The sequence below is a fragment of the Neodiprion virginianus genome, chromosome 1 (assembly GCF_021901495.1).
Source record: "Neodiprion virginianus isolate iyNeoVirg1 chromosome 1, iyNeoVirg1.1, whole genome shotgun sequence".
Taxonomy (NCBI): domain Eukaryota; kingdom Metazoa; phylum Arthropoda; class Insecta; order Hymenoptera; family Diprionidae; genus Neodiprion; species Neodiprion virginianus.
In genome coordinates this window covers 15,413,628-15,440,645 of record NC_060877.1, presented here as the reverse complement: position 1 = coordinate 15,440,645, position 27,018 = coordinate 15,413,628, and the positions used below count along the sequence as shown (strand labels likewise).

Here is a 27,018-nt window from a genome sequence, read left to right as displayed (position 1 = left end):
ACCGTTCCTTCATAATGATAATTTTTCCGCTCAAGAAGTTGCTGAAACGTATAAAGTATCTCTGCACAGAATTCATATCGAGCGGATTATTCAAAGAATTCGAATATATAGAATATTCGACAAATTGTCTTTAAGTATGCTACCGCATTGTGACGATATAGTTTTGATGTGTTGTGTTTTGGTAAATTTGCAGTCTGCGATTTTAAAAACGAGTGACGATGAAGAAAGTGTCCAAAAATAAAATGTCGTCTGAAAATTCCTTACATAGCAGCTGTCAAAGGTGTTTAATTCCAGCAAGAATTGTAAAAATATGTATAAATAAAAAGAAACAGGTGTTATCAAATAAACTGCGAAAATATTCTTTGTACCAAGCTGGTTCTCCTATTTCATTTCACATGTTCATTTCGATGTCAAATTACAATTTTAAATAAAACATCGGATAACCGAGTCACAATGTTCTGCTCAATCGTATCACAGTTGCAGACTTGTTGCATTAATAAAATGGTTAGGAACATTTTTTTGTCGCATAACGTTTTTCTTTGGCTCCACAACATTCATAGCCTTACGATGATAAATTAAGCTAATTGGGGACGATATTTTCATTATCGCTTTCACACAAAGCTTGTAAGTAGTGATCGAAGTGAAATGCATGGAATTTGGATATCAGATGTTTTAAAAATGAATCATCTCGTGGGAGAGTGATAAAGCAGCTTCCCTTTGGTGACTACACAAATAAATCACACTGTGACAATCCTGTTACATACATTTGCATTTGACACTGAGCTGCGTATAATACTGATGCGTTGATTTCAAATCTACATTATTATTTGAATCAACTAAATATGGGACGTTGAAAGTTTCCAAGAGTTCATCGCAAACAGGTACTTTTTAACACGAATGAGGACACTTGATCTCTACTAATTTCGTTATACATCCATCTTCTATAACGACTCCGTCCAGAGACGCACTTAACCATGGCTGAGCTTGTAGAAAAACTGTACCAATGGTGAAAACCTGAACATTCAGTAATGTTTCATATTGCTTTCGGGCGATTTTCTCCATTTTTTGGCCATATTGGGTCGCGGCAAATGATTTAGTGTGAACGATATTTAAAAATGTGTCTATTATTTTTTCAAGATCGCGTTTTGTCCGTGTTTTAATTGCGTGGGCTTTACTACTTGCAGTTATTCTGAGCTTTCTAGTTTTAAACCAATCAAAGCACTCGCTTTGACTTACAGTTTTAATGCACAGTTCGATTATTTCTTGTTCGCTCAATTGAATATATTTTTCATAAAAACATTTCGCTGAAATGCTTGAAAAGTGGGATTCTTGAAGGTATAATTTACTCCCTTTTGCTCATATCATTAAGTTCAAAATGCAGGTTTCCCAAGATAGCTTATTATTAAATGAAGTCAATTGAGTTACTTTCGTTGTTTTCAAGCTTTCATCACGCGTACCGTCTTTCAGACGCTCTTGAGCAGCTAAGATTAAATTGAGCCAACAAGAGTGCGTTACATCGGATAATTGCGCATCATACGGAAGACAATTTACTGGGTTCAGGACGCTTTCAGCCTTAAAGTGTTCCGTGACGATAATTCCTTTCGCCTATATTTCTTTTCCAAGTTGATTCCGTGAAGGCCTTCCCCATTTTTGGTCTAAGCTAGTTTGTGATGCAGGTCGATCGGTATTGATGTAGCATGTTGAAGCGCAAATATGCTTACATTTTCCCCCAGCACCAGTACCGTCAATCTAGAAAAGAAATGAATGTTTATAATCGCTGGAGAATAGATGGCGTATTAAAAAATACGCTCCCAAACATCAATTCATATTAATTAATTAGATGTGAATACATAAGTACATAACAACAACATTGGTTATCAAATTTTCAAATACCACTATTGTTTTTAATAAATCAGAGATTTTCTAAAAATATTTTACCTCCATTTCGACCTTGTACGGAGGTGAAGTAACGGAAGTCTGACGGATTACATTACATCTTATCACGGTTGACCGTATTTCGTTGAAAAAACATTCTTCCACTTGAACTACGTGCGTTGTGGTGAGGCCGGAACCTTTTTTTATTGTTGCTGGATTGAAATCTATCGAATGTGTTACTGCCTGAAATCCGTCCGTATGCATATATTCATGTCTGTAGACAATTACATAGACATGTTGAGGTTATGCAAGCGATTAACTTTCAATACGAAAAAAAGATAAGTACACGGCACTTGGAAAGTAAAAGAGGTACTTACCATTGTACGTAAAAGTCTCAGCTTCGTTTTTTGTTATTCATAAACTTGACACGATCCACTTTTTTTTCTTATTCAAACATTCGCTATTTTATTTGACAACTTCCCATACAAATGAAGGCAACGGCCGGCGCACAGTGGTCCGAAAGCCCGAATTCTTGGCCAAAACCCCCAAAACCGAAAGTTATCATCCGAGGTAAAGCTTCACATATTTGTCAATAGATAGCATTAGAGCTTTGAAATCCAAAAGGGCAGATGTTCATATTCATTCCATGGCCTGTGGTAAGCCCTCGAAAGTGACCATTGTCGAGACTCGCGCGGGACTGTGGTGTGTGCACGCTTTCGAGCGCGCGAAAAAAAAGGCTGTAGTTTTTTCAATTCTCATCAAAATCGAGTCAACCAAAATGGATATTATTCCTCAAGGTAAGTGAATTATATAAATTTTGTGAATGAACCAAGTTTCGGAATTTATGGCGATGATATTAATGATGCAATACGAGTGCTGCAAAATAACCTATTTCATTGAATTGCATCACTATCTGTAGAGAATTAGTTATGATCCCCGGAGATCCTGCGGAGATCTCAACGATTCCTAGTGTAAAAAAGTATAGAGAATGTGAAACCGTTGGCATCGCTTGCTCGTTTTTGATCCATTGGTCAAAAATACGCATTCTTTGAAGCAGTGTTTTGTCGACTCGGTCGGAGCCTCGTGGCCCGCCTCGTGGGATTAGTGTAGCGGGGCGACGCAGACAACGTCATTCATCGAAACGACGTCGATGATGAGAATTCAGATAGCGATTAGTATGTATCTTTAAAAATTATGTTATTTTGTTTTATAAGAAAAAAGACTGTATGAATTAAAGAAATTAATTTACAAAATATCACCTTTAACAAAGTTGTACCATTTTTCACGAAATATTCCCGCCATTTTCTGTCCACCATTTTTAATTTCGCATTTTTACATTCGTTCTTGGAATCGGTGACCCCAAAAACATTACTAGTATGAATTTCAGCGAATTGGTATCATTTTTCACGAAGAACATCCGCCATTTAACGTCCGCCATTTTGAATTTTGCATTTTTGTTTTTTTTTTTCGGAATCAGTGACCCAAAAGACATTCGTACTATGAATTTCTAAAAATTCGTACCATTTTTTGTAAAAAATATCCGCCATTTCGGGGCCACCATTTTGAATTTCGCATTTTTGCATTCGTTTTCGGAATCGGCGACCCCAAAAACATTACTAGTATGAATTTCAGCGAATTGGTATCATTTTTCGCGAAAAACATCCGCCATTTAACGTCCGCCATTTTGAATTTTGCATTTTTGTTTTTTTTTTTCGGAATCAGCGACCCAAAAAACATTCGCACTATGAATTTCTAAAAATTCGTACCATTTTTCGTGAAAAATATCCGCCATTTCGGGGCCGCCATTTTGAATTTCGCATTTTTGCGTTCATTTTCGAAACCAGCAAGCCAAAAAACTATAGGTATGGTAATACTAGCAATTTTCACTGAGAAATATTTGAGTTATTAGTTTTGACCAGGAATTCGGGCTTTTGGACCACTGTGCGGCGTCACGAACGTGCAACGGTTGTTCACAACTGCCACCAGTGGCGCTGCCTACTCGATGCATGGAGCGAAAAGCGTTTCACGCAAACAATGAACTATAAATTTTGAAAAAATTGTTATTTTTCCGAATTCGTCCCCGATGATTTCTTTCAGATAGGTCTGACCCTGACGTAGTGCTCAACATAATATAAAGTTTTTTTGATTTCTTTTCAAGCTGTACTGGTTCTCATAAATCGATTAGAAGCAACAGTGGCAACCTGTCCTCCGTAAACCGAGCCTTACGCACGCGGCGTATGCCTGTGTGAAGTTACCTACATTTTGCGGAGCGACCATATTTGAATAAAATTTTTGTAGAGTATATCATAAAATTCACCTAATCAGACATGATTATTGCAGTAAAACAAACAAAATCCTGACGGAATGACATTGTATTTTGAGTAAAAACGGACAGAACTTTAAATTGCGATGAACGTAGGTGTTGAGAGTAGTGCTCAAATTATTGCAAACTTGGATGAAGCAGGCTCAGATAAAAGAGGCTCTACTGTATTGTAACGAGTGCGGATTATCTTGGGCCAGAGCCTATGAGATAAACCCGTTATTGTGCGTTCTTTGTCACTTTATAATGAAAAAGTATGTTTATAATGAAGCCCCTCTGATGGGTTAAAAGCAGGATCAGCTTATCAAACCCAAAAACCCTGAACAGTCGAACTATACGGACTTAGGTATCACCAAAGCCGCCTTGATATGTGAACAGGCACCTCCGCCCGTTGCTTCCTTCGGAAAGATAAGGGCTTGTTCGGCCGTTGCTTTCAGCTGGAGACAAGTAAGAGAGGCGTATGTCACCTATTCGGAGATACGGGCTCACCAGTACTCCCTTCTAATTGCGAACTCCGAATAAACAGAGTCGCCTGTCTATTTCTGTTGTGGTTTACTGACCCCAAACACTTCCAATCCTCCAGATCAGAGATTACCTTGGCTGGCTGTTGGTTTACTTCCCTTCCCCTCTTCAAGGTGCAACTTCATGTTAGAAACATATGTTTGACAACGAGACAGACGAGTGCATATTCAGAATTTAAAACTGCTTTAATAGCGATAACACGAATACATTTGATATTGACCGAGGTCGGCGATCTGGTTTATAAAATTAACAATAGAGAACAAAATTATCAAATAAAAATAAAGAAATAATAATAATAATCAAAATTTATCGGTTCTGCTTCTAAGACGGTCCTTACAGTCCAAACGTTTTATATCTTTCCTAACTCTCTTTAGCAGTCCCGGGCTATCGTGGACTCTAATAAATAATATCTATCTCACATTGGAACTAAACGCTTTGCTTGAGGTTCCTCTCCTTAAACTTAAAGCTAAATTCGATAATGTTCTCTGGACGAGTAACGTTTCGTTTCAACATGACGCAGCTTGGCGCTTTGCCGATCAACTGGCACTCGCTCTTCGTGGTCCTCCAGTTTTATACTCTTCCAGGGCTGTGGTCAGGTTATCTTGTTGACGTCATTTCCCTATTCGTGTGTCCTGCTATGGGTCATCGTCCTGGTATGCGTTGGTCATCGTCCGTCGTCTTTGTTTATTATTTTGGGTTTATGTAGGTCACTGTCGATGTCGATGCTGGTCTCGATCAGCTGTCCGTTACAGTTGTTGTCGTGATTTGTGTATGTTACGGGCATTGTTGATATATTGCGTTCTCGAACAGCTGTCCGTTACAGTATATTAAAACTATGACATATACTCACATCCTCCATAGCTGTATGATCGTTATAATCTTGATGGCCTGTCCAGTAACCTGTATGACTACGAAAGCCTCTGAAAGTTGGCGTATATTTTTTCTTGTAGCAGCCCAAGTGCCACTTCCCAACTATGTGATTTGCATAGCCCAATTCTTCAAGGTACTGGGGAAGTAACTTCTGATTCAGTGGCAGACCTCTGGGCTCAGCACCAAAGAGTACCTTTGAATCATCACAGACGAATTGAAAATCAAATTTACTCGTTAAAATACGTGCATTAAAAGCTCAATTTCGGAGCCTGTCAAACGTGCGGAATCCAATAAAAACAACATAGTAAAAAACACGTTTATTGCACGAAAAAATTGTGAATAAATGGTGTACGTATAAAAAATAAAAGTGAATCCATCCACTAGTATTCCATACACGTTTTTTAAACCTAGCTTTCACCATAAAAAAAATGCGTATAATACACGAATTTTTCGAAATGTCTAACGTACGTGTTGTATATGTCATGCGAATATTACGCAACGATTATATGTATATTCATACGTTTATTCAAAACAGAGAATTGCGTTATAATTGATAACAACAATGGTGAGTGCGGGGGTTAACGTTATATTAAATTCATGTATAAGCAAAATTAGGCGTGCGTTCCTACGAGAGGATATAAAACTGTTACATTTTATGACAAATGTTCCAGCTCTATCACATCCCCCGACGAAGACAAAGGCGCGTCTCTGCGGCTTCTGATTTCTCGTAGGATTCTTTCGGTTTTTTGGGTACAACCCAAACTGGCGAGTTGTATGGCGACTCGGATTCCGTTATTATTCCTTGTTTCGACATTCTCTCTACTCCCTCTTTTACAACCTGCTGGTGCAGCTGTGGAGCACGGAAACTTTTCACATTTACAATGCGTTGAGGATCTGACAACTCGATGCGATGTTCAGTCATTGAAGTTCCATTGACCATGTCTTCCTCCTGTGAGACAAAGATATCGCTGAAATTCTGAAGAATACTCCAAATTTCTTTCTGGTACTCCTCCGGTAGGTGATTTAAGTCGACAGTATGTTGGAGCGCCTGCTCTCTTTCATCACATGGTCGTTGCCATACACCCGGGGTTGACATGCTCTTTACTCGGTGGACTTGGACGTTCTCCAGTCCGAGCTCGATATCTTCGTCTTCAGCGGTGGTGATGATTCCATAAGCCGAACCATGATTGTTCGTGTGCACAATCTGCACCGGGATATTTTCCATAGGCATTCCGTCTTTATAGACCATGCGTAACATGAGATCGAGATTCTTTTCGTCGGTATCGATGGCAATTTTGTTTACCGAATTTGGTTTAAATCGAATTTTTTGGTCGCTATTAAGGTGGTGTATCTTATTTTTTAGTGTGAGCGTCGAGGCATTCAACTGGAAATCTCGCCTCCTCATAAACGGGTTTCCCATAATTCCATCTTCTTCGTCAGGCAGATAATCGTCTAGTATAATGACGAATTCGTCCTTTAGTCCCATGTGAGTTAGTACAGCAATTTCATTCGCGGAATTTAGCGCTTTGCCAGTCTTAAAGGAAATTTTGCGTTTGATAATTGGACAAATTTGTTCATCGGATGGATAAATAACCTTTCGTTTCATGAGATTTATAGATGCACCTGTATCGACCATAAGGGCTACTCCTTGCTTTGTTCCTCCAAATTTTATTATAGCGCACTGTAGTAGCCCCTGTGAAACTGAACATACACGGACGCCTGTTGGCACTCGTCCTCTAGTTCGTCCTCTTGTCCCTCTATTTCCTCTTCCTCTGACTGGAGTGCCTCTGACGTGCAATTGACTTGGTCGTTGGGCGGTTTGTCTTTGAGGCTGGCGTTTCGAAAATTTGCGTCTCGCTTACTGCCGTTAGTATTACAGCGTTGGTCGTTCTGTGGTCGGCGCGGAGCGTAACAGTTCCGGCTGTAGTGTCCTTTGGTTCCGCAGTTATGACATACTGCTTATTGTTCATGGGCGGTCCGATGTGTGTTACAGGTGTGGCATTCACATCTCTGGAGTTCTTTATCTTCATCTTGTTCCGCTTCATCGTGGTGGTGGACAGACGCTGGTGGTCGAGGAGTTGACCTTGGCGAGTTCGTCGAGGTTCTTTGTTGTACCTGGAATCTTCGCGTATCTGATGCGCTGCCTGGCCCGTAAATTTGGGACTTGTTCCAAAACGTGGGTTTCGAGGCTGTGTCGTTACTGTTAATCAGCTGTTGTTGATGCTTGCGGAAATTCAATTCCTCGCCTTCGGCTTCTTTCACGGCCTTCTGGGCTTCTAGTAAATTGAAGTACTGACGGTTTTTGACTTGATGGAATATCCTCGGATTGAGTCCGTACATATAGTACTGGCACACTCTATTTTCGAGGTCTCGAAGATTAGGATCGATTTTCGCTCGTAGTTGTTGATTCGAGAAAGCAGCTACGAGATCTTGGTAGATCTGATTGAATTTGAGATTGTAGGCGTCCACAGTGTCGCCCTTTTGGCCTGTTCTGCCAAGCTCCATTCCCAATGTGGTGGCACTTTTCTCGACAATGACGGCTGATCTTATGACTTCGAGTAAAGTTGGGATTTTACGAGGTCTCCTCTGGTTGATGGTCTTCTGAAGAGCTCCTTCCGTCTTCAAACTGATTACCATGCTCAAAAACGGGAAACGTTGGGTTGGCATAACTACCATATCGGCGGCTTTTACTTGCATGATCCAAGCGTGTACGTCTTCGCCTGCTTTCCCTTCCAGTCTGCAATCAATCATCTTGATGGCTTGAAACGCGGGTAGGAAATCTTGGATCGCGTAGGGCTCGTCTGCTGGGCGATTTGGTTCTCCGGAGTATCTTCCGGCAGCATCGGGGCGTAGGCTGACATCGTTCAAGTAAGCTTCCGTTCGTGCATACGGGCCTGGGTCTCTTGGATTCCGAGGGGGAAGCACGTCTCGGGGTGGTGCAGTTGCCGGTAGTTGAATTCTCGTTTGGTTTCTTTGAGCGAGTTCCTCAATGTTCCTCATTATCTCTTGCTGTTGGCGTCAAGCTTCGGGATCACTCAGCAACTGGGTCATACTGAACGTCACAGTGTCCGGACGACGATGTGGTAAAGTAGCAGACATTTCCAAGGCTCTTCGAAGTTCGTCCTCTTCTTGCTGTTCTAGACGACGACGCGGAACGTTACCACGGGTATTGCTACCAGTACCTCGTGGGATTTCGTAATCCGTCGGACCAATAGGCCACTGTGGACTAGGCCTTGGTGTAAGGCGTACGTTCGGCATCCGTCATAAATGTCGGCTTTCTTCGAGAACGCGTTGCAGTGTCGAATCCGTATCCGACAAGATATCATGGTTTACATTGGCTTGCGCGGTGGAGAATCGGTCGTTTTCTAATAAGCGATTTTGGTGAAGGATCGGTATTGGCATCGCATTTATACCTTGATGGTCCGAGTCTGAATTGGCTGGGGAGCCCACCTCATTGATGTGCGGTGTCGGTGGCAGCAATCGGTTTTGAGCGAGCCCGTATAATGCCAAGTAACGTGGGAGCTATCTGAGTAGGACCTTCCACCTCTGATTCAACGAGACGCGCGGTATCGCTCCGGTATGGTTTCCGGGCGGTCTCAAAATATTGGAAACATTCAGATCATCGCTAGTTGTTGAGCGATAATAGTTATTGATTGCTTCTCGATTAGTATTACTATTTGTAAGAGCTTCCTCTTGACGATTTTCTTCGGTTAATTGGTTATTCGGTTGTTGCATTTCCTGAAACATTTGGTTGGTGACGCTTTCAAGCATGTCTTCGGGACGCGGAACTGTTCCGGAGTTTCGATTTATTTCTTCATTATTGCGACGAATGAAGTCGTGTTCACGGCGTTCTTGATTTCTCAATTGAATAAAACGGGTAACCTCTTTTATAGGCAAATCTTCGCGGTGAGCAAGTTGACGCGCAGTCAACCTCTCTCCGTTTAATTGCTCTAGACCAAGACGGTATCTGCCCATTGCAGTTAAATCATCACTTTCGGTGGCTTCTTGTAGCCTATTCACAAGTTGAGTCATTTGGTTTGTCAAATCCCAAAATCTCTCTTCAAACCGGGATTCAGAAGTGACGGATTGTCCATTTTCTGCAGTCTCAGCAATAGTTGGAGGTACTGCCGATCTCCGGCTGTTGTTTTCGTTCACTTCCATGGTGATTTTATTTTCAAATTCACCTTGAGTCAAGCTTTGACTTCATTCATTCGAATGATTCAAGTTTGACCATCAAATTTTCAGTTTCAATCACGATTTTTCTTTGATACGTTTATGGTGACTCGTGTAAGTAGCAAAATGCTCATACTTACGCTAGGAGTAGCCAAATTGAGGTGTGCAGCATCACACTCGAATATCGTTATAGATGTCGGTACGAGGCTTCGATGTCCTGGAGTCTCCGACAGGCACCGGGGTGAGAATATAAGAGCGGTTCGAGTCTGAGTGTCCTTATTCTCACGTCACTCCACTTAGATGGTTTAAACGCGAAGTTTATTGTATCTAAGGAGTGCAGAATTTTATATTTGCTTCCTTTCCAATAAATACACAAGTTCACTATGGCAATTGTCCAGTGTAGAATCAGGCGGTCTACCCTCAGTCCCTGATTATCAAGCGGTCTACACGCAGTCCTTGATTGTCTACGCAAGGCGGCCTTTCACTCTATTCCTTGCTAGGTGCAATTCATAACAATTACTTATAAACGCGTAGCCGAAGGTCCGCGCGTAAATTTATTGGGCTTATGCACTCACTTCCAAAGTTCGTCACTATGATCCGGTCGTTTGATACGCGCGCCGCGTTTGTTGGTTTAAACCGGATCCTGGCAGGATCGCCAAATTTGTCTTGCGAATATTACGCAACGATTATATATATATTCATACGTTTATTCAAAACAGAGAATTGCGTTATAATTGATAACTACATTGGTGAGTGCGGGCGTCAACGTTATATTAAATTTATGTATAAGAAAAATTAGGCGTGCGTTACGCCGGGAAGCAGTATTGAGACTGCTCACACGGCCTCTCGCCGGGCTCGGCGAGAGTGCATATAAAGTGCATATAATCCCGTAATTTGAGCACTGCTGCCGATAAGGAAGCCAAGCGCGCAAAGCGGGCTACGCTGCACGATGAATTTCGTACTCATTCAAATGATCCCAGGCATGTTTCTGCGAGAGGATATAAAACTGTTACATTTTATGACAAATGTTCCAGCTCTATCACATATACGTTGCTAAACGTCTTCATTCGATGTAAGCCTCAACGATGATGAATCGTGTAAAGAATCTCGGTTTATTTCTGCGTCCGGAAATATGCGTATAGTATGAATATGACCTACATATTATTTCCTAAACTACTAGAATATAAAATAGAAAAAACCATGCAGAACTTCAATTCTATCCAAGAACTAAGATATATCAAAACTCCATTCCATATGCGACGAGGTCGTATCTCCAATAACGATATTGAAAAAAGCTAGCTTCATTGGTAACATTGAGGTCTCAAAAAGTGTGTCTCTGTAAGTTAACCATTAGGACTTCCACTGAATACTTATCTGCTTTGTTTTTGCACCACGCTTTACCAAATTAGTTGCTCACTTTGCAAAGAAATATCAACGCTGACTGGCTGGTAGACTATGCGCGATGTGTAATTTCATATGGTCGGCCGTGACACAAACTATTCGGTGTACAATGTCGCATCACCATCAGTCACTTACACGCAGAGTCGACCAATCACAGGCATATGCGAGCGATCATGGCACTGTAGGTGGTGCGTGTTATTCCGCTTTTCGGCCGTTGTGCTTCAGAGTGCTAACCGGTTCAATGTGGAAATAGAGAAGGTACCTTAGGTATTCGTTTAGTAATTATTTATTTGGTGGAAACATGATTTATATTGTGTATATGTGATCACCTTCATCCGGCCGGGAGTTTCAAAAGTCAGAAGAAATATCTGGTAAATAGTGGTGTATATGTGCCGGTTCTAACTCAAAGATGGCGGCGATCCCCCCTAGCTCCCCCCCCCCCGACTCACAGCGCTCTCTCTCACCCCCCCCCCCCCCCCCCCCCCGGTCATTTTTGGCGGCTATTTCCATAGGATTTGACACACACACACACACACACTTACACACAAAAAATAATTCCTGTCGAGACTTGTTTGGCGCCGAAAAACCGCACATAAATCGGATAGAGTAAGAACCCGCGAGATCTATTGAAAAAATTCCAGGAAATGACCCCTGAAGGAAGGTTTAAAATGGCGTTTTGAATGCTTTTAACAATTTTTTTATTTAACACCAATTACATTTAGTTTTCTTATTCTATTCTCAATTATCTTATTCTAAATTTTAACGAGTAAAATTATACATATTATTTTCAATATCCATAATAATTAAACGTATTGTTATTCCAAAATTGACTTATACCAATTTTTTAACAGTACCACTGATCGGATTATATTCAACAATGCGATCATGCAAGATCATGTAGTAGGCTGAAGTGTGTGGTGGGAACGTAGTGCTAGAGTCAAATTCCAATCGAATGTCCACAGGTCCCCAGTTTTCAATGTTTCGTTCTGCTTGGAGCAATCGATGACGATAAGGGGAGCTTGGTTTGTGAATTCACGCCTCGATAGCAAAGGCCCAGCTTCTTTGTTATAGTAGCTCATTTGAAACCGAACATACATATCATAGAGAATGGCGGGGGATGTGCAGGCTCGGACTTGTTCGCTATAAAGGGTCGTAAAACCCAAAACTGTGTGTACACATACCATGCGGTGAAGAGCGGGCAAGATAAGATTTTTCTTACACCAAACACTGTTCGCTACCTGCTTTTCGTTGACCGATTTTTCACACCACATGGCCCACGCTGCTTAACGACTCATAAAACTCAAAAACTACATTAGGCGACGGTGGGTTCGTGGAGAGGGGGAGGGGGAGGGGGTGAAAACCTATTCCAACACGCTTTGAGGCAAGATGCAGCTGCGGAACTGGGTGACTTCAAATTGGCAGATAAACCGCAAAAATTGAGGGATGGCGAGGGCGGGGACTGCGGACCTCAGCCGTCTTTTGCGTCATTTTTTACATGAATTTCATCATCTCTGCAGAGTCGGGAGGGCAATAAAACCCAAAAATTTAGGGATGGCGGGTCGGATAAAGGGGGGACCCTGTCGTCTCTGACGTCATTTTTCCCTCCGAGATGCGCAGAACGCAGTGCGCACCGCATCTCTGACGTCATTTTTCCCTCCGGGATGCGCAGAACGCAGTGCGCGCCGCATCTCTGACGTCATTTTACCCTCCGATATGCGCATAACGCAGTGCGCATCGTTCCAAAATTCTTGCGATCTATCGGCCTATAAACATATAAGATCAACGCATCCGATGCAGACTCATCAGTCTTACACGATACGTGCAAGTCAAAAAAGTTATACAAAGTTCAGCTTATATCAACGTCAAAGTCATGGCAGTCGAAGCGTATATGGGACTTGCGTAGCAGATAGAGAGGACGTACAATTTGCTGAGAGAGCAACCAGCCGGAGAAGAGAATGACGCCGTCATCAATCATTGGGCTGATATTGGAATTGCGAATATCCAAGTTCTGCGCGATATTTCCATGCAACGAGGAACAACCGTTGGTGCGAAAATACGGATCCAACATACGATCGCACTCCTGCAACCTTGGGTGACGAAGATCAAGCAGTTGCAGCAGCGCACAGTGGTGACGGGTGGAAATATCGATACTCCTGCGGGTGTACAATGGGACGACGTGGATAGCGCTTTTGCCAGCCGAATCAGAACGGGGGTTATCACAAATCTCCGTCATAAAAATTTGGACGCCTTTCTGGACGATGTGCAGCGCGTCGTCACCGAGAAGTTGGAGCTGATACTGCGCGAGGAGGGAAATGTGAAGGTTAACCTCATATTATCGTGCAAATTTGAAAATGCCAAGCACGAAGAGATCTCCACTGAAGTTAAGAGTTTCAACACCACCAACGAGGCGATTCTCCTCCCATCAAGCGATATAAATGGTTGGTTTACACGTGCACGGGGTGATCTGCAGTCAAAGGTGGAAGATTTCGAGCAACGCGATTCCGGCTGGAGTATGATTGAGATCCTCAACATCGCTGTAAATATCAATCGCTACCAGCCTCTCGCCGCGGGGGCTTCAACATTCGTCGAGCTGCCCCAAGACATTCGACATAAAAAGGCTGTGATTGACGTAAGGAACGAGGACGAAAGATGCCTTCTCTGGACCGTCACAGCAGCCCTCCACCCGGTCAAGATCAACGCCGATAGGACTAGCCGTTATCATCGATATATTTTCGAGTTGGACTGTACAGGTATCAAATTCCCTGCTACTCTACATGATGTGAAAAAGCTTGAGAGATTAAATAATTTGCGCATCAATGTATATGGAATAGAATCTCAAACTTTCTCGCATCATGCAAAATCAAATAAAAGCGTCATCGTGCCAATTTATTTGAGTAAAAATTTGCATAGCCTAAACATTAACACGATCCATCTTCTAATGGTTGAGAGTAATCCGGAAGACGATACGACTGGTGAGTTTGCACCGAGATTCCACTTTGCTTAGATTAAAGATCTTTCCCGATTGGTGAGCAAACAATTGTCCATTCATGAACACAAAACGTTTTTATGTGACAGATGTTTGTGCCACTTTAGCGCGAAACATGTCTACGGCAATCACCGACAAGATTGTATTACGCTAGATAAAGTACGCATAGAGTTTCCCAAGTGTAAAGATTTAGTATTTTCCAATTTTCAAAACAAAGGCACCGTTCCATTTGTCGTATACGCCGATCTCGAATGTATAATAATCCCTGAACCTATAGATGAATTTGAAACTCGTGAGACTTGTGTAATTCGAAAGTATATCCCGCACAGTGTAGCGTACTATGTACATTGCGCGTACGATGAGACTTTATCAGAGTTCCACGGTAAACGCGGTGTCGATTGCATAGATTGGTTTATGAAACAGCTTGAAGATTTCTCAATTCAAGTAGAGTCACGCATCAAAAACATAATTCCGATGAAGTCTCTTACCCAAGTGCAACGCGATTGTCACATGCGCGCAAGGAATTGTTATATTTGTGAAAAACCGTTTACCCCTGAGGAGAAAAAGTGTTACGATCGCTGTCACTTCACGGGTAAATATCGTGGTCCTGCTCATAATCGGTGTAATTTGAATTTCAGAGAGACGCACACAATTCCAATAGTTTTCCACAATTTGTCCGGTTACGATTCTCACTTTTTAATAAAATCCCTCGCGTCAACTTTTCCCGGTAAAATTACACTGCTACCCATAAATAAGGAAAAATATATATCCTTCACGAAACGCGTCGATGGAACAATGATGCACTTGAGATTCATCGATTCGTTCCGATTTATGGCTAGCAGCATCGATAAACTTTCCACATATTTGACCGATACCGATAAACACATAACACGCAAATTTTATAATAACCCGACTCAGTTCAGTTTGATGACCCGCAAAGGCGTTTTTCCATATGAATACGTCGATTGTTGGGGGAAACTCGATGAACCGCGATTACCTGCAAAAAAGCATTTCTACTCGCACCTCTGCGACACAAATATTTCAGACACCGATTACGAGCACGCGAAAACTGTTTGGAGGGAATTCCATTTAGAGTCATTGGGGGGCTACTCAGATTTATATTTAAAGACCGATGTTCTTTTGCTTGCCGATATTTTCGAAAATTTCCACGCTAGCTGCTTCAAAACATACAATTTAGATCCGTTGCACTACTACACTGCACCGGGGCTTGCTTTTGACGCGATGCTCAAGCATACTAATGTAAATTTGCAACTTTTAGACAACCCTGAAATGGTGTTATTTATTAAAAGCCATTCGAGGCGGCGTAGCGCAATTTTCTAATCGACACGCTCGGGCCAATAATAGATTCATGGGAACAGATTTTGATCCAAACAAAGCGGAATCGTATCTCATGTATTTTGACGTGAATAACCTGTACGGTGCAGCTATGAGCGTGCATTTACCAATCGGTTCGTTCGAGTGGGAATATCAGCACATCGATATAACGAACCATCCGAAAGATTCGCCGATCGGTTACTTTCTGAAGGTAGATTGGACTACCCTGTAGAACTCCACGAGGATCACAAAGACTTACCTCTTTGTCCCGAACATTTTACTCCCCCAGGTAGTAAAAATGCCAGACTCGCGACCACCCTTCACCCCAAAACAAAGTATATATTGCACTATAGAAATTTGAAACAGTGTTTGAGTTTAGGATTGAAATTAACGAAAGTGCATAGAATTTTGAAGTTTGCGCAATCTCCATGGCTCGAGCCTTACATCACGCTCAATACAGACATGCGTAAGCAATCTAGGAATGAATTTGAGAAAAACTTTTACAAACTCATGAATAACGCTGTGTTCGGCAAGACTATGGAGAATGTGCGAAATCATAAAGATGTCAAATTGGTTACAAAATGGGAGGGAAAAGGTGGTGCGAGAACGCTTATTGCCCGAGCAAACTTTCACAGCTGCACCGTATTTGACACTGATATGGTTATTAAACTTATTTACGTCGGCGCATCAATTCTATATCTGTCAAAAATCTTTCTCTACGATTTCCACTATAATTATGTTAAAACCAACTTTTCAAATAAACAGGCTAAATTGATGTATACCGACACAGACAGCCTTTTTTATCAATTCAATGTGCCTAATATCTACGATATCATCAAACGTGATGTAGATACAATATTTGACACCTCTGACTATCCACCCGACAATGTGTATGGTATTCCCCTTAAAAACAAAAAACAACTAGGGCTAATGAAGGATGAAAATAATGGTAAAATCATGACAGAGTTTGTGGGACTGCGAGCAAAGCTGTACACATTTACTATGATGGGTGAGGATCGGGAAAAATATGACAGTGGCGTAAAAGTGAGTAAGCGTGCCAAGGGTGTAAGAAATTCATCGATAAATAGCATCACGTTTGATGATTATAAGCGCTGTCTGACGGCTTACCGAGAGTTGACTCTTCCACAGTGTTTAATACGCAGCAAAAAACACGAAGTGAGCACGATTGTACAAAAAAAATTGGCACTGAGTTGGCAGGATGACAAGCGGCAATTGATACCTGGACAGACCGACACCGTACCTTGGGGGTTTGTCCCAGCCCCCCAATAGCTATAGGATGAACTGTAGACATAGAATTGATGTAAATATTTGATGTTTGACGCCTCGAACGATCCACCATCGGGCGGAAATAGTCGAGGAAATAAAGCACTAAAAACGGCCCAACTGTCGATTTTTTGAGCAGTAAGACGGATTTCAATGCGATTTTTTGCATTCGATTCGTGAGAGCGCCTACAAACTTTGTGAACTAAATTGATTAATCAATTTTTTGAAAATGCATGATGGCATTAATAATATGCATTTTCCAAGTGCACTTCCAAGAGACACTAAACAAAAAATTTGATACTCGGGGATTTTCGGGGTCGCTGAACACGAATATCGCCACGGCAACCGTCTCCGAGGTACCTGGTGCCCAGGGTGGACAGTATCAACGTCTTCTCCTAGAGTTTTGGCGAAAACTGTGATCGAATTTGTCGAAACTCGTTTTTGTACTCGTTTTGAACGTTTCAACGTCTTTTTCTGGAATTATCTTGAGTGTTATCAATTTTACCTCAATTAAAGTATATTGTTCTTAATTCAATCACAAATTCGATCACAATTTTCGCCAAAACTCTAGGAGAAGACGTTGATACTGTCCACCCTGGGCACCAGGTACCTCGGAGACGGTTGCCGTGGCGATATTCGTGTTCAGCGACCCCAAAAACCCCCGAGTAGCAAATTTTTTTTTTAGTGTCTCTTGGAAGTGCACTTGCAAAATGCATATTATTAATGCCATAATGCATTTTCAAAAAATTAACTAATCAATTTAGTTCACATAGTTTGTAGGCGCTCTCACGAATCGAATGCAAAAAACCGCATTAAAATCCGTCTGACTGCTCAAAAAATCGACAGTCCATTGCTTTATTTCCTCGACTAAAACGTTTCATGATCAATACGATATTTAATGGATTTGAAGTTTCAAAATGCGAATTCATATACTCAACAATTGTTTATTCATTTATTATTGATATATCAAGCAATTATTCATATTTATTCGTTTACCACGAGAAAAGTTTTCAGAAAATGAAAAAAAATTTTCAGGAAACGAAAAAAACTTTTCAGAAAATGAAAAAAACTTTTCAGAAAACGAAAAAAAGTTTTCAGAAAACTTTTTTCCCATTTGATTAACACGTAAAAAAAGTTTTCAGAAAATGAAAAAAAGTTTTCAGAAAATGAAAAAAAGTTTTCAGAAAACGAAAAAAAGTTTTCAGAAAATGAAAAAAAGTTTTCCAAAAAATAAAATGTGTGATAATCGTATGGCAAAATTGCATATTATCATTCTTATTATCACTATTATTATTATCACTATTATTATTATTATTTTTTTTTTTTTTTTTTTTTTTTTTTTTTCCGAGGAGTTGCGGAATCCAAGTTACGGATTCGCGCCAGTCATACGGGCTAGCGCGGATGTGGGACTCCAGGGTGGCCTACCCACTAAACCGCCACCTCCTGTGCAACGCTCCCAGCCAGGAACTATGGTGATATTACTTCTAGCTGGGAGCTCTGTCGGTGTGTGTCTCGTCAGTCTGTCCGTCCGTCCGTCCCGTGCCGGCAGTCCGTCAGTTGCGTTACGTCAGGCAGCCGTCCGCGTTCTTACGTCTTAGGATTGTCTCTGTGTAGGTGGCAACAAGTTGCCACCTTTCTGTACTATGGAGCATCACCCCGACAACGTTGTCGGGAGTGATGCCTCCCACGACCGTCTCCAGTCTATGTCTCAGTTCTGTCCAGCGATCACATTCAAAGAACGTGTGTTCCGCGTCGTCTCGTCCGTGTCCGCAGTACGTACAGTTGGGCGTCCGTACTCGGTTCAAGTTGTATAAGTACCGTCTAAAATAACCGTGGCCCGTCAGAAGCTGGGTGACGTAAAAATTCACATCCCCAAACCCCCTCTGGATCCACGGTCTCAGGTCCTTAATAAGTCGTCTCGTCCAGTTTCCCGTTGTTTCTTCCGTCCACCGTTCCTGCCACGTCTGTATCGTCGCGTCTCTTTCCGTCGTTGCCGCGTCCCGTCGGGTCACGTCCGCGTCTCTTCCGTAGACCCTCTTGCGCTCAAACGCGAGAAGGTCTATGGGAATCACGCCTGCCACCACCAGAACGGCCTGTGCTGAGACCGTCCGATAGGAACAAGCGATCCTCAACGCGCTTCGTCTCTGTACCGTCGTCATTGCGTGACAGTATTTCTCAGTCTTCAGGGAGTCTGCCCAGATCTCCGCACCGTAGAGGAGGATCGAGTTCACCGTCGACATCAGTAGTCTCCGTTTCCCTGGTCTCGGTCCGTTCGTGTTTGCCATCAGGCGGCTTAGGGATGCTATCCTTTCAGCCGGCTTCTGAGCCGTTCGTCGTATGTGAGGCCAGAAGGTCATCTTCGTATCCAGGGTCACCCCCAGGTACTTGACTTCCCCTCTGGTCTCGATCTCGTCCGTCCCGACCGTCATGCGTAATATCGTCGGTATTCGTCTCCTGGTGAAAAGCACCAGTTCTGTCTTTTCCGTCGCGAGTTGCAGTCCGTGGTCAGTCATCCACCGTCCGACTCGTCTCATCGTCTGGTTCAGTGCGTATTGTGCCAGATCTGGAGTTCGCTCGACTATCACTGCCGCCACGTCGTCAGCGTAAGCGACCAGGCGAACGCCGAGTGGGAGCTCCAGTCTGAGCAGGCCGTCGTACATCCCGTTCCAAAAGTCGGGTCCTAGTATGGAACCTTGAGCGACCCCCGCGGTAATCTGTCGCGTCACTTGGCCTTCGGTCGTTTCGTACGTCAGTCGTCTGTTCCGAAGGTAGTCTTCAACAACTCGGAGCAAGTGAGGCGGGACCCCGAAGTCGCCTCTCAGCGACCCTAGGATATCCACCCACCTGGCCGAGTTGAAGGCGTTCTTAACGTCAAGTGTCACCAGCAGCGCGACGGGTCGCGCAGCGTGGCAATGTCTGTCTGTCGACCGGAAGGAGTCAACCACCTCTTGGATCGCTCCAATCGTTGATCGACCCCTCCGGAAGCCGAACTGCTGGTCAGAGAGGCCTCCGCCGTCCCGTATCGCGTCCGTAAGTCGTGGTCGCAGAAGCTGTTCGTACAGTTTCCCTGTCGTGTCCAGTGAGCTCAGCGGCCGGTAGGCCGACGGCGTGCTGGGGTCACCCTTACCCTTTGGGATAAGGACCAACCTCGCCACCTTCCACCGGTCGCTGAATGTCCCTGTCGTAAGGCACGTGTTGTAGAGGTCGAGAAGTATCTCCGGCCTCAGGCTCGCCATCAGCCGAAGAACCTTCGCCGGTACCCCGTCCGGTCCTGGCGCCTTACCCCTCTTCATCGCTTTGGTCGCTCCGACGAGCTCCTCGGCGGTGAAGACGGGGGGCGCCGCCGTCTCGTCGTCGTTCGTCGCGTCCGTACGCGTCGGGTGCGTTGGGAACAGTCCGTCGACGATCCGTCGTGCGGTTTCAGCATCCTTGAGTTCTGGCGGGATCCGGGCCCCCAGCCTACCGGTCACAATCTTGTAACCGGCACCCCAGGGGTCGCGGTCCACCTCCTCGCAGAGCTTCTTCCAGCATCGCGTCTTGCTGTCTCTGATGGCGTACGTCAGTCGTTTCCGTTCAGTCTTGTACTCGGCCTGAAGGGTTTCCCTTTCGGGTCTCCCTCCAGCCCTCGTAACCCGTCGTCGTTTTGCCAGGCAACTCTTCCGCAGCTCGGCTATCTCGTCCGTCCACCAGTATTGTGGTGGTCTGTTACGTCCGTACCGTCGTTTTGGCATTGTGCTGTCGCACAGCCGCGTCGTCAGTTTGGCCGTCTCGTCCGCTTGTCTTTCCGCCCTTTGCCGGCCAGTCAGCTCTGGGGGGACGTCGGTAGTTGGGGCCGGCGCTGCCGCCAGCTCCGCCGAGAACTTCAGTACGTCGAGTTTGTCTACGTTCCACCGCGGGGGGTGCCGTGTCCTCGTCCGTGTCGTCCTTGTCTCTCTTGCCACTTCGAAGGCGATGTACTGATGATCGCTGGCCGTGTAGCCCTCGAGCACCCGCCACCGCCCTATCCGTGGCAGAGTTCTGTCCGTCGTCATCGTTACGTCCGGGATGGAGTCTCCAAATCCCGGCCGTCTGTACGTTGGTACGTCTCCCGTGTTCGCCACTACTAGGTCCAGCCTTGCGGCCATCTCCAGCAGCAGCCGTCCGCGTCTGTTCGTTGCCGTCATGCCCCACTCGACCGCCCTCGCGTTGAGGTCCCCCGCGACCACGAGGTCCCCGGGCAGGTCCCTGAGTCCGTCCTCGAGGAGCGCAACCTTTGCCCGGAATTCCGCCGCAGCGCAGTTTGAGGTCAGGTAGACGCTGACGTAAGTGACAGCGCCCACCCTAGCCCAGACGTAGTCGTCCCCGACGCCACGAGCGGTTATCCGGGCTCGGGCAGCGCCCCTCACCCAGAAAGCCGCTGTCTTGGTCTCGTTCGTAATCCAATCCTGTGTTTGTCGCACCCTGTACGGCTCGCACAGGATCAGAATGTCGGCGTCGTGTTCGTCTGCTATCTGTGGTAGTAGCATGTCTGCTGTCCTACTACGGTTCAGGTTGCCCTGAACTATCCTGTCCGTCTTCCGGCCTGCTTCTTGCACTCCTCCAGCGCAACCCGGTACACCGCGCACCTCCCGAATCCCGCGACATGCGCCGCATCACCGTGTCCCGCCTCGGCGCACAGTGGGCAGGCCGGTCTGTTTTTGCAGTCCGTGGCGTAATGTCCTGTCTCGCCACATTTCCTGCAGCACTTCGTCCGGTCTGTATTTTTGCATTTTGCCTTCGTGTGCCCGTATCCCAGGCACTTGTGGCATTTCGTCACCGTCAGTCGTGGTCGGACGCGGCAAGCTACCCATCTAATCCCGATCCGTCCCCGGCCGAGCAGCGCTCTGGCTTCTTGCGACTCTAGGTCGCATACGGCCATAAACTGTTTCGCCCGGTTCGGACCGAAGATATGGACCCCAAAGTCCGCGTCTCGTCCCGTCTCTCGTCGCAGTGCCTGTATCACGTCGTGTCTGGTCGTGACACAGTCAAGATCCATGATCTCCAGTTGAACCCTGGAGGTCCCGGTCCTGACGTTGCCTGCGTCGCCGACCGCGTCCTGCAGGACGCGTCGGAAGTCGTCTCGTCCGTTGGCGTCTGTCTTTATCTTCAGGAGACACAGACCATTCTTCGTCTTCCTGAGAGTCGTCACTTTAACGTGACTCTTCGCAGGGTCGACCGTGGTCCGTATCTTCCTGACGATGTCGGAGTACGTCGTGTCGTTCCCGGGTTTGACGAGCACCGCCGTCCCCCAGTGTTTGGGAGCCGCTCTGCGCCCCTCAGCCCCGGCCGTCGTGTCCGTTGTCGCGTTCGTCTCGTCCGTCCGCGTCTTCCGTTTCTTTTTTTCCTTGTTTTTCCTTGTGACTGTCTGCCAGTCAGCGACCGGTTCCACAACCGTTGCCCTCTTTTGAGAGGATTCCGGAGTGGTTCCAGTCGCCTCCCGTTTCCGTTTCGTCCGCGGAGTGTTTTGTGTCCGTTGGTCAGTCTCAACGTCCGTCTCCGTCGTCTCGTTGTCCGTCTTGTGGTCTTTCGGGGCTGCTTTAGCGCGCCTGTTAAGCGCAACGTCGGCAGCCTCGAGAATGGTCTTTATGCCCAGTTTGACGGACATACTCATGTTTTTTTGGATGGCCGCTGCCTCGGCCATCCTTGTCGCCGTACTGTGGATCAGTGACAATAGGTCCGTCAGGTGCATATCGTCCGTGATTCGTGTCTTCGTGCCGATCCCGGATACAGCGGAAGCGCAACTCGCTCCGCTGCCCGTGCTCGACACGCTGTCCGTCCTGTCTCGTCGTTGGTGTCCCAGTATCGTCCTGTCCGCTGTTCCAGTTTTCGTGTCCGCTGTCTTTGTTACCGTCTTTGTCACCTGGTCCTTGCACAATTTGCGGCCCTCAGAATCCGTGCCGCTGCCATGGGCCACCGGGGCTTTCACCCGATCGGAACCCAGGGTGGATTTCCCCTGTGCTGGGGCTACCACCTGAGGTAATTCGTTGTTTATCTTGTGCATCTCCATAAAGTTCCTAAGTGCTACGGGTCTCTCGGGGGCGCGACTCCCCGTACCGCGCCGGAACATAGCACGGCCCCTGAGGTCGCCTCGGGGGCCTTCCGTCGGACTTGTGCCGACTTCCGTCCCCTCCGACTTACTAGAAAACCCCGGGGTCGTCACTTCCCGAGCGGACCAGGTTTTTACGCCCAATCCGCCTCCTGAGGCCGCCTCGGGGGCCATCCATTGGGCCTGTGCCAACTTCAGTCCCCCTTGACTTACTCGATGTACGCGGGGTCGTCACGTCCCGAACGAGGGTTTTAACCCCCCCGCCACCTGCGGTAATTATTATTATTATTATTATTATTATTATTATTATTATTATTATTATTATTATTATTATTATTATTATTATTATTATTATTATTATTATTATTATTATTATTATTATTTTCGTAGTACAGAGTATGGCACATGTGCGCACAAAGGAGATAAAATGTGGAAATATTTGTATATTCAAAATCTTTTATTGTAATTCGGAAAATACATACAAATTATGTTACATGTCTGTTTTATTTAGCCAACTATTGTGCGAATTATCAAAACCCAACCACTTCACATAGAACAGATTCCCCCATTTGCGTAACACTTTCTCCACAAGGTAGCCGTCGGGATATTTCGCTTTGGCGAGCTCTTTCTCGTAGAAGCCCCCCTCGATGGGATGATCTTGATAATCGGTAAGTTTGTAGGTGGATGGATTGGTATTTTTCACCTCACTCACGGTGAATATTTCTGTCGTCCAATTGGGTGTATAGCCTTTTTCGAATACATTCTTGTACTTGCTGATTCGAACTCGATCGCCTACACTGAATTTCCGCGCTCGATCACTTCGTTTGATTTGCCGAGGCTTGTACACGCTACGATACAGCTGTTTTTCATTCTCCGTGCTAACATCCTGTAAGTTTTATTCGAATCGTGCGATGTTTGGTGTTGTTGTAGGACTTCATTAAATCATCCAAAATATTAATCCACTTGTGAAATTCTAGGAGAGTAAACCACATCCACATTTTATTTTTTCAATGTTCGACTAAAAACGTTCGCATATTGACGCCTTTATGTTGCTGAATGTCAAATACATGTTGATATTGTGCTGCATCATGAGGGCTTTCAATTTGCTGTTGCGAAATTCTTTGCATTGATCAACGTATAGATGTGCAGGTATACGGCTCTGGGTTAGTACAGATTTCATAGCAGCAGCCGCGTCTTTCCCCCCACCACGGATGAGGATGAAACAAAAATGTGACAACGGTGTTAAAGTGGGTAAGCGTGTCAAGGATGCGAAAACCGCAACGATAAATAACATCACGTTTGATGATTATAAGAACCGTCCGAGGGGCTTACCAAGAGTTGATCAACCCCACAGTGCTTAATACGTATTAAAAAAATGCGAGGTTAGCTCCAATGTACTGAAAAATTGATCATGAGTTGACAAGACGGTAATATGCAACCGATACCTGGGCAAACAGGCACCAGAACTTGGAGGGTGTGCTGCAACCCCGCAATAAACTAGCCGTAGGCTGGAACTGAGGGCATAGAACCGTTGTAAGTATATGCGTCTGACACTCATGGCGATAGTTCATGAAGCAGGATAGTTCAGGGCAACCTGAACCGCAGTAGGACAGCAGACATGCTACTACCACAGATAGCAGACGAACAAGACGCCGACATTCTGATCCTGTGCGAGCCGTACAGGGTGCGACAAACGCAGGATTGGATTACGAACGAGACCAAGACAGCGGCTATCTGGGTGAGGGGCGCTGCCCGAGCCCGGATAACCGCTCGTGGCGTCGGGGACGACTACGTCTGGGCTAGGGTGGGCGCTGTCACTTACGTCAGCGTCTACCTGACCCCAAACTGCGCTGCGGCGGAGTTCCGGGCGAAGGTTGCGCTCCTCGAGGACGGACTCAGGGACCTGCCCGGGGACCTCGTGGTCGCGGGGGACCTCAACGCGAGGGCGGTCGAGTGGGGCATGACGGCAACGAACAGACGCGGACGGCTGCTGCTGGAGATGGCCGCAAGGCTGGAACTAGTGGTGGCAAATACAGGAGTCGTACCAACGTACAGACGGCCGGGATTTGGAGACTCCATCCCGGACGTAACGATGACGACGGACAGAACTCTGCCACGGATAGGGCGGTGGCGGGTGCTCGAGGGCTACACGGCCAGCGATCATCAGTACATCGCCTTCGAAGTGGCAGGAGAGACAATGACGACACGGACGAGGACCCGGCACCCCCCGCGGTGGAACGTAGACAAACTCGACATACTGAAGTTCTCGGCGGAGCTGGCGGCAGCGCCGGCCCCAACTACCGACGTCCCCCCAGAGCTGACTGGCCGGCAAAGGGCGGAAAGACTAGCGGACGAGACGGCCAAACTGACGACGCGGCTGTGCGACAGCACAATGCCAAAACGACGGTACGGACGTAACAGACCACCACAATACTGGTGGACGGACGAGATAGCCGAGCTGCGGAAGAGTTGCCTGGCAAAACGACGACGGGTTACGAGGGCTGGAGGGAGACCCGAAAGGGAAACCCTTCAGGCCAAGTACAAGACTGAACGGAAACGACTGACGTACGCCATCAGACAGCAAGACGCGATGCTGGAAGAAGCTCTGCGAGGAGGTGGACCGCGACCCCTGGGGTGCCGGTTACAAGATTGTGACCGGTAGGCTGGGGGCCCGGATCCCGCCAGAACTCAAGGATGCTGAAACCGCACGACGGATCGTCGACGGACTGTTCCCGACGCACCCGACGCGTACGGACGCGACGAACGACGACGAGACGGCGGCGCCCCCCGTCTTCACCGCCGAGGAGCTCGTCGGAGCGACCAAAGCGTTAAAGAGGGGTAAGGCCCCAGGACCGGACGGGGTACCGGCGGAGGTTCTTCGGCTGATGGCGAGCCTGAGGCCGGAGATACTTCTCGACCTCTACAATACGTGCCTTACGACAGGGACATTCAGCGACCGATGGAAAGTGGCGAGGTTGGTCCTTATCCCAAAGGGTAAGGGTGACCCCAGCACGCCGTCGGCCCACCGGCCGCTGAGCTTACTGGACACGACAGGGAAACTGTACGAACAGCTTCTGCGACCACGACTTACGGACGCGATACGGGACGGCGGAGGCCTCTCTGACCAGCAGTTCGGCTTCCGGAGGGGTCGATCAACGATTGGAGCGATCCAAGAGGTGGTTGACTCCTTCCGGTCGACAGACAGACATTGCCACGCTGCGCGACCCGTCGCGCTGCTGGTGACACTTGACGTTAAGAACGCCTTCAACTCGGCCAGGTGGGTGGATATCCTAGGGTCGCTGAGAGGCGACTTCGGGGTCCCGCCTCACTTGCTCCGAGTTGTTGAAGACTACCTTCGGAACAGACGACTGACGTACGAAACGACCGAAGGCCAAGTGACGCGACAGATTACCGCGGGGGTCGCTCAAGGTTCCATACTAGGACCCGACTTTTGGAACGGGATGTACGACGGCCTGCTCAGACTGGAGCTCCCACTCGGCGTTCGCCTGGTCGCTTACGCTGACGACGTGGCGGCAGTGATAGTCGAGCGAACTCCAGATCTGGCACAATACGCACTGAACCAGACGATGAGACGAGTCGGACGGTGGATGACTGACCACGGACTGCAACTCGCGACGGAAAAGACAGAACTGGTGCTTCTCACCAGGAGACGAATACCGACGATATTACGCATGACGGTCGGGACGGACGAGATCGAGACCAGAGGGGAAGTCAAGTACCTGGGGGTGACCCTGGATACGAAGATGACCTTCTGGCCTCACATACGACGAACGGCTCAGAAGCCGGCTGAAAGGATAGCATCCCTAAGCCGCCTGATGGCAAACACGAACGGACCGAGACCAGGGAAACGGAGACTACTGATGTCGACGGTGAACTCGATCCTCCTCTACGGTGCGGAGATCTGGGCAGACTCCCTGAAGACTGAGAAATACTGTCACGCAATGACGACGGTACAGAGACGAAGCGCGTTGAGGATCGCTTGTTCCTATCGGACGGTCTCAGCACAGGCCGTTCTGGTGGTGGCAGGCGTGATTCCCATAGACCTCCTCGCGTTCGAGCGCAAGAGAGTCTACGGAAGAGACGCGGACGTGACCCGACGGGACGCGGCAACGACGGAAAGAGACGCGACGATACAGACGTGGCAGGAACGGTGGACGGAAGACACAA

The 27,018-nt window shown here is 46.4% G+C and overlaps 1 protein-coding gene and 1 long non-coding RNA gene across 3 annotated transcripts in view; both read right to left on the bottom strand.

Moving 5' to 3' along the window:
- Positions 1-27,018, bottom strand: part of LOC124310541 (arylsulfatase J) — an 876,378-nt gene that overhangs the window by 593,818 nt on the left and 255,542 nt on the right. Inside the window, exon 3 of one of the 2 annotated variants that reach the window (XM_046774594.1) lies at positions 5,568-5,780. The exons of the other annotated variant lie outside the window; for it this stretch is intronic. Within the exon in view, the coding sequence (XP_046630550.1) occupies positions 5,568-5,780 (213 nt within the window). The remainder of the gene's footprint in view (positions 1-5,567; positions 5,781-27,018) is intronic. 2 annotated transcript variants of the gene reach the window in all.
- Positions 2,378-3,207, bottom strand: LOC124310546 (uncharacterized). The gene is made up of 2 exons (XR_006909693.1): positions 3,152-3,207; positions 2,378-2,483 (listed from the first exon to the last, which is right to left on the bottom strand). It is a non-coding gene; the product is annotated as an uncharacterized LOC124310546 (long non-coding RNA).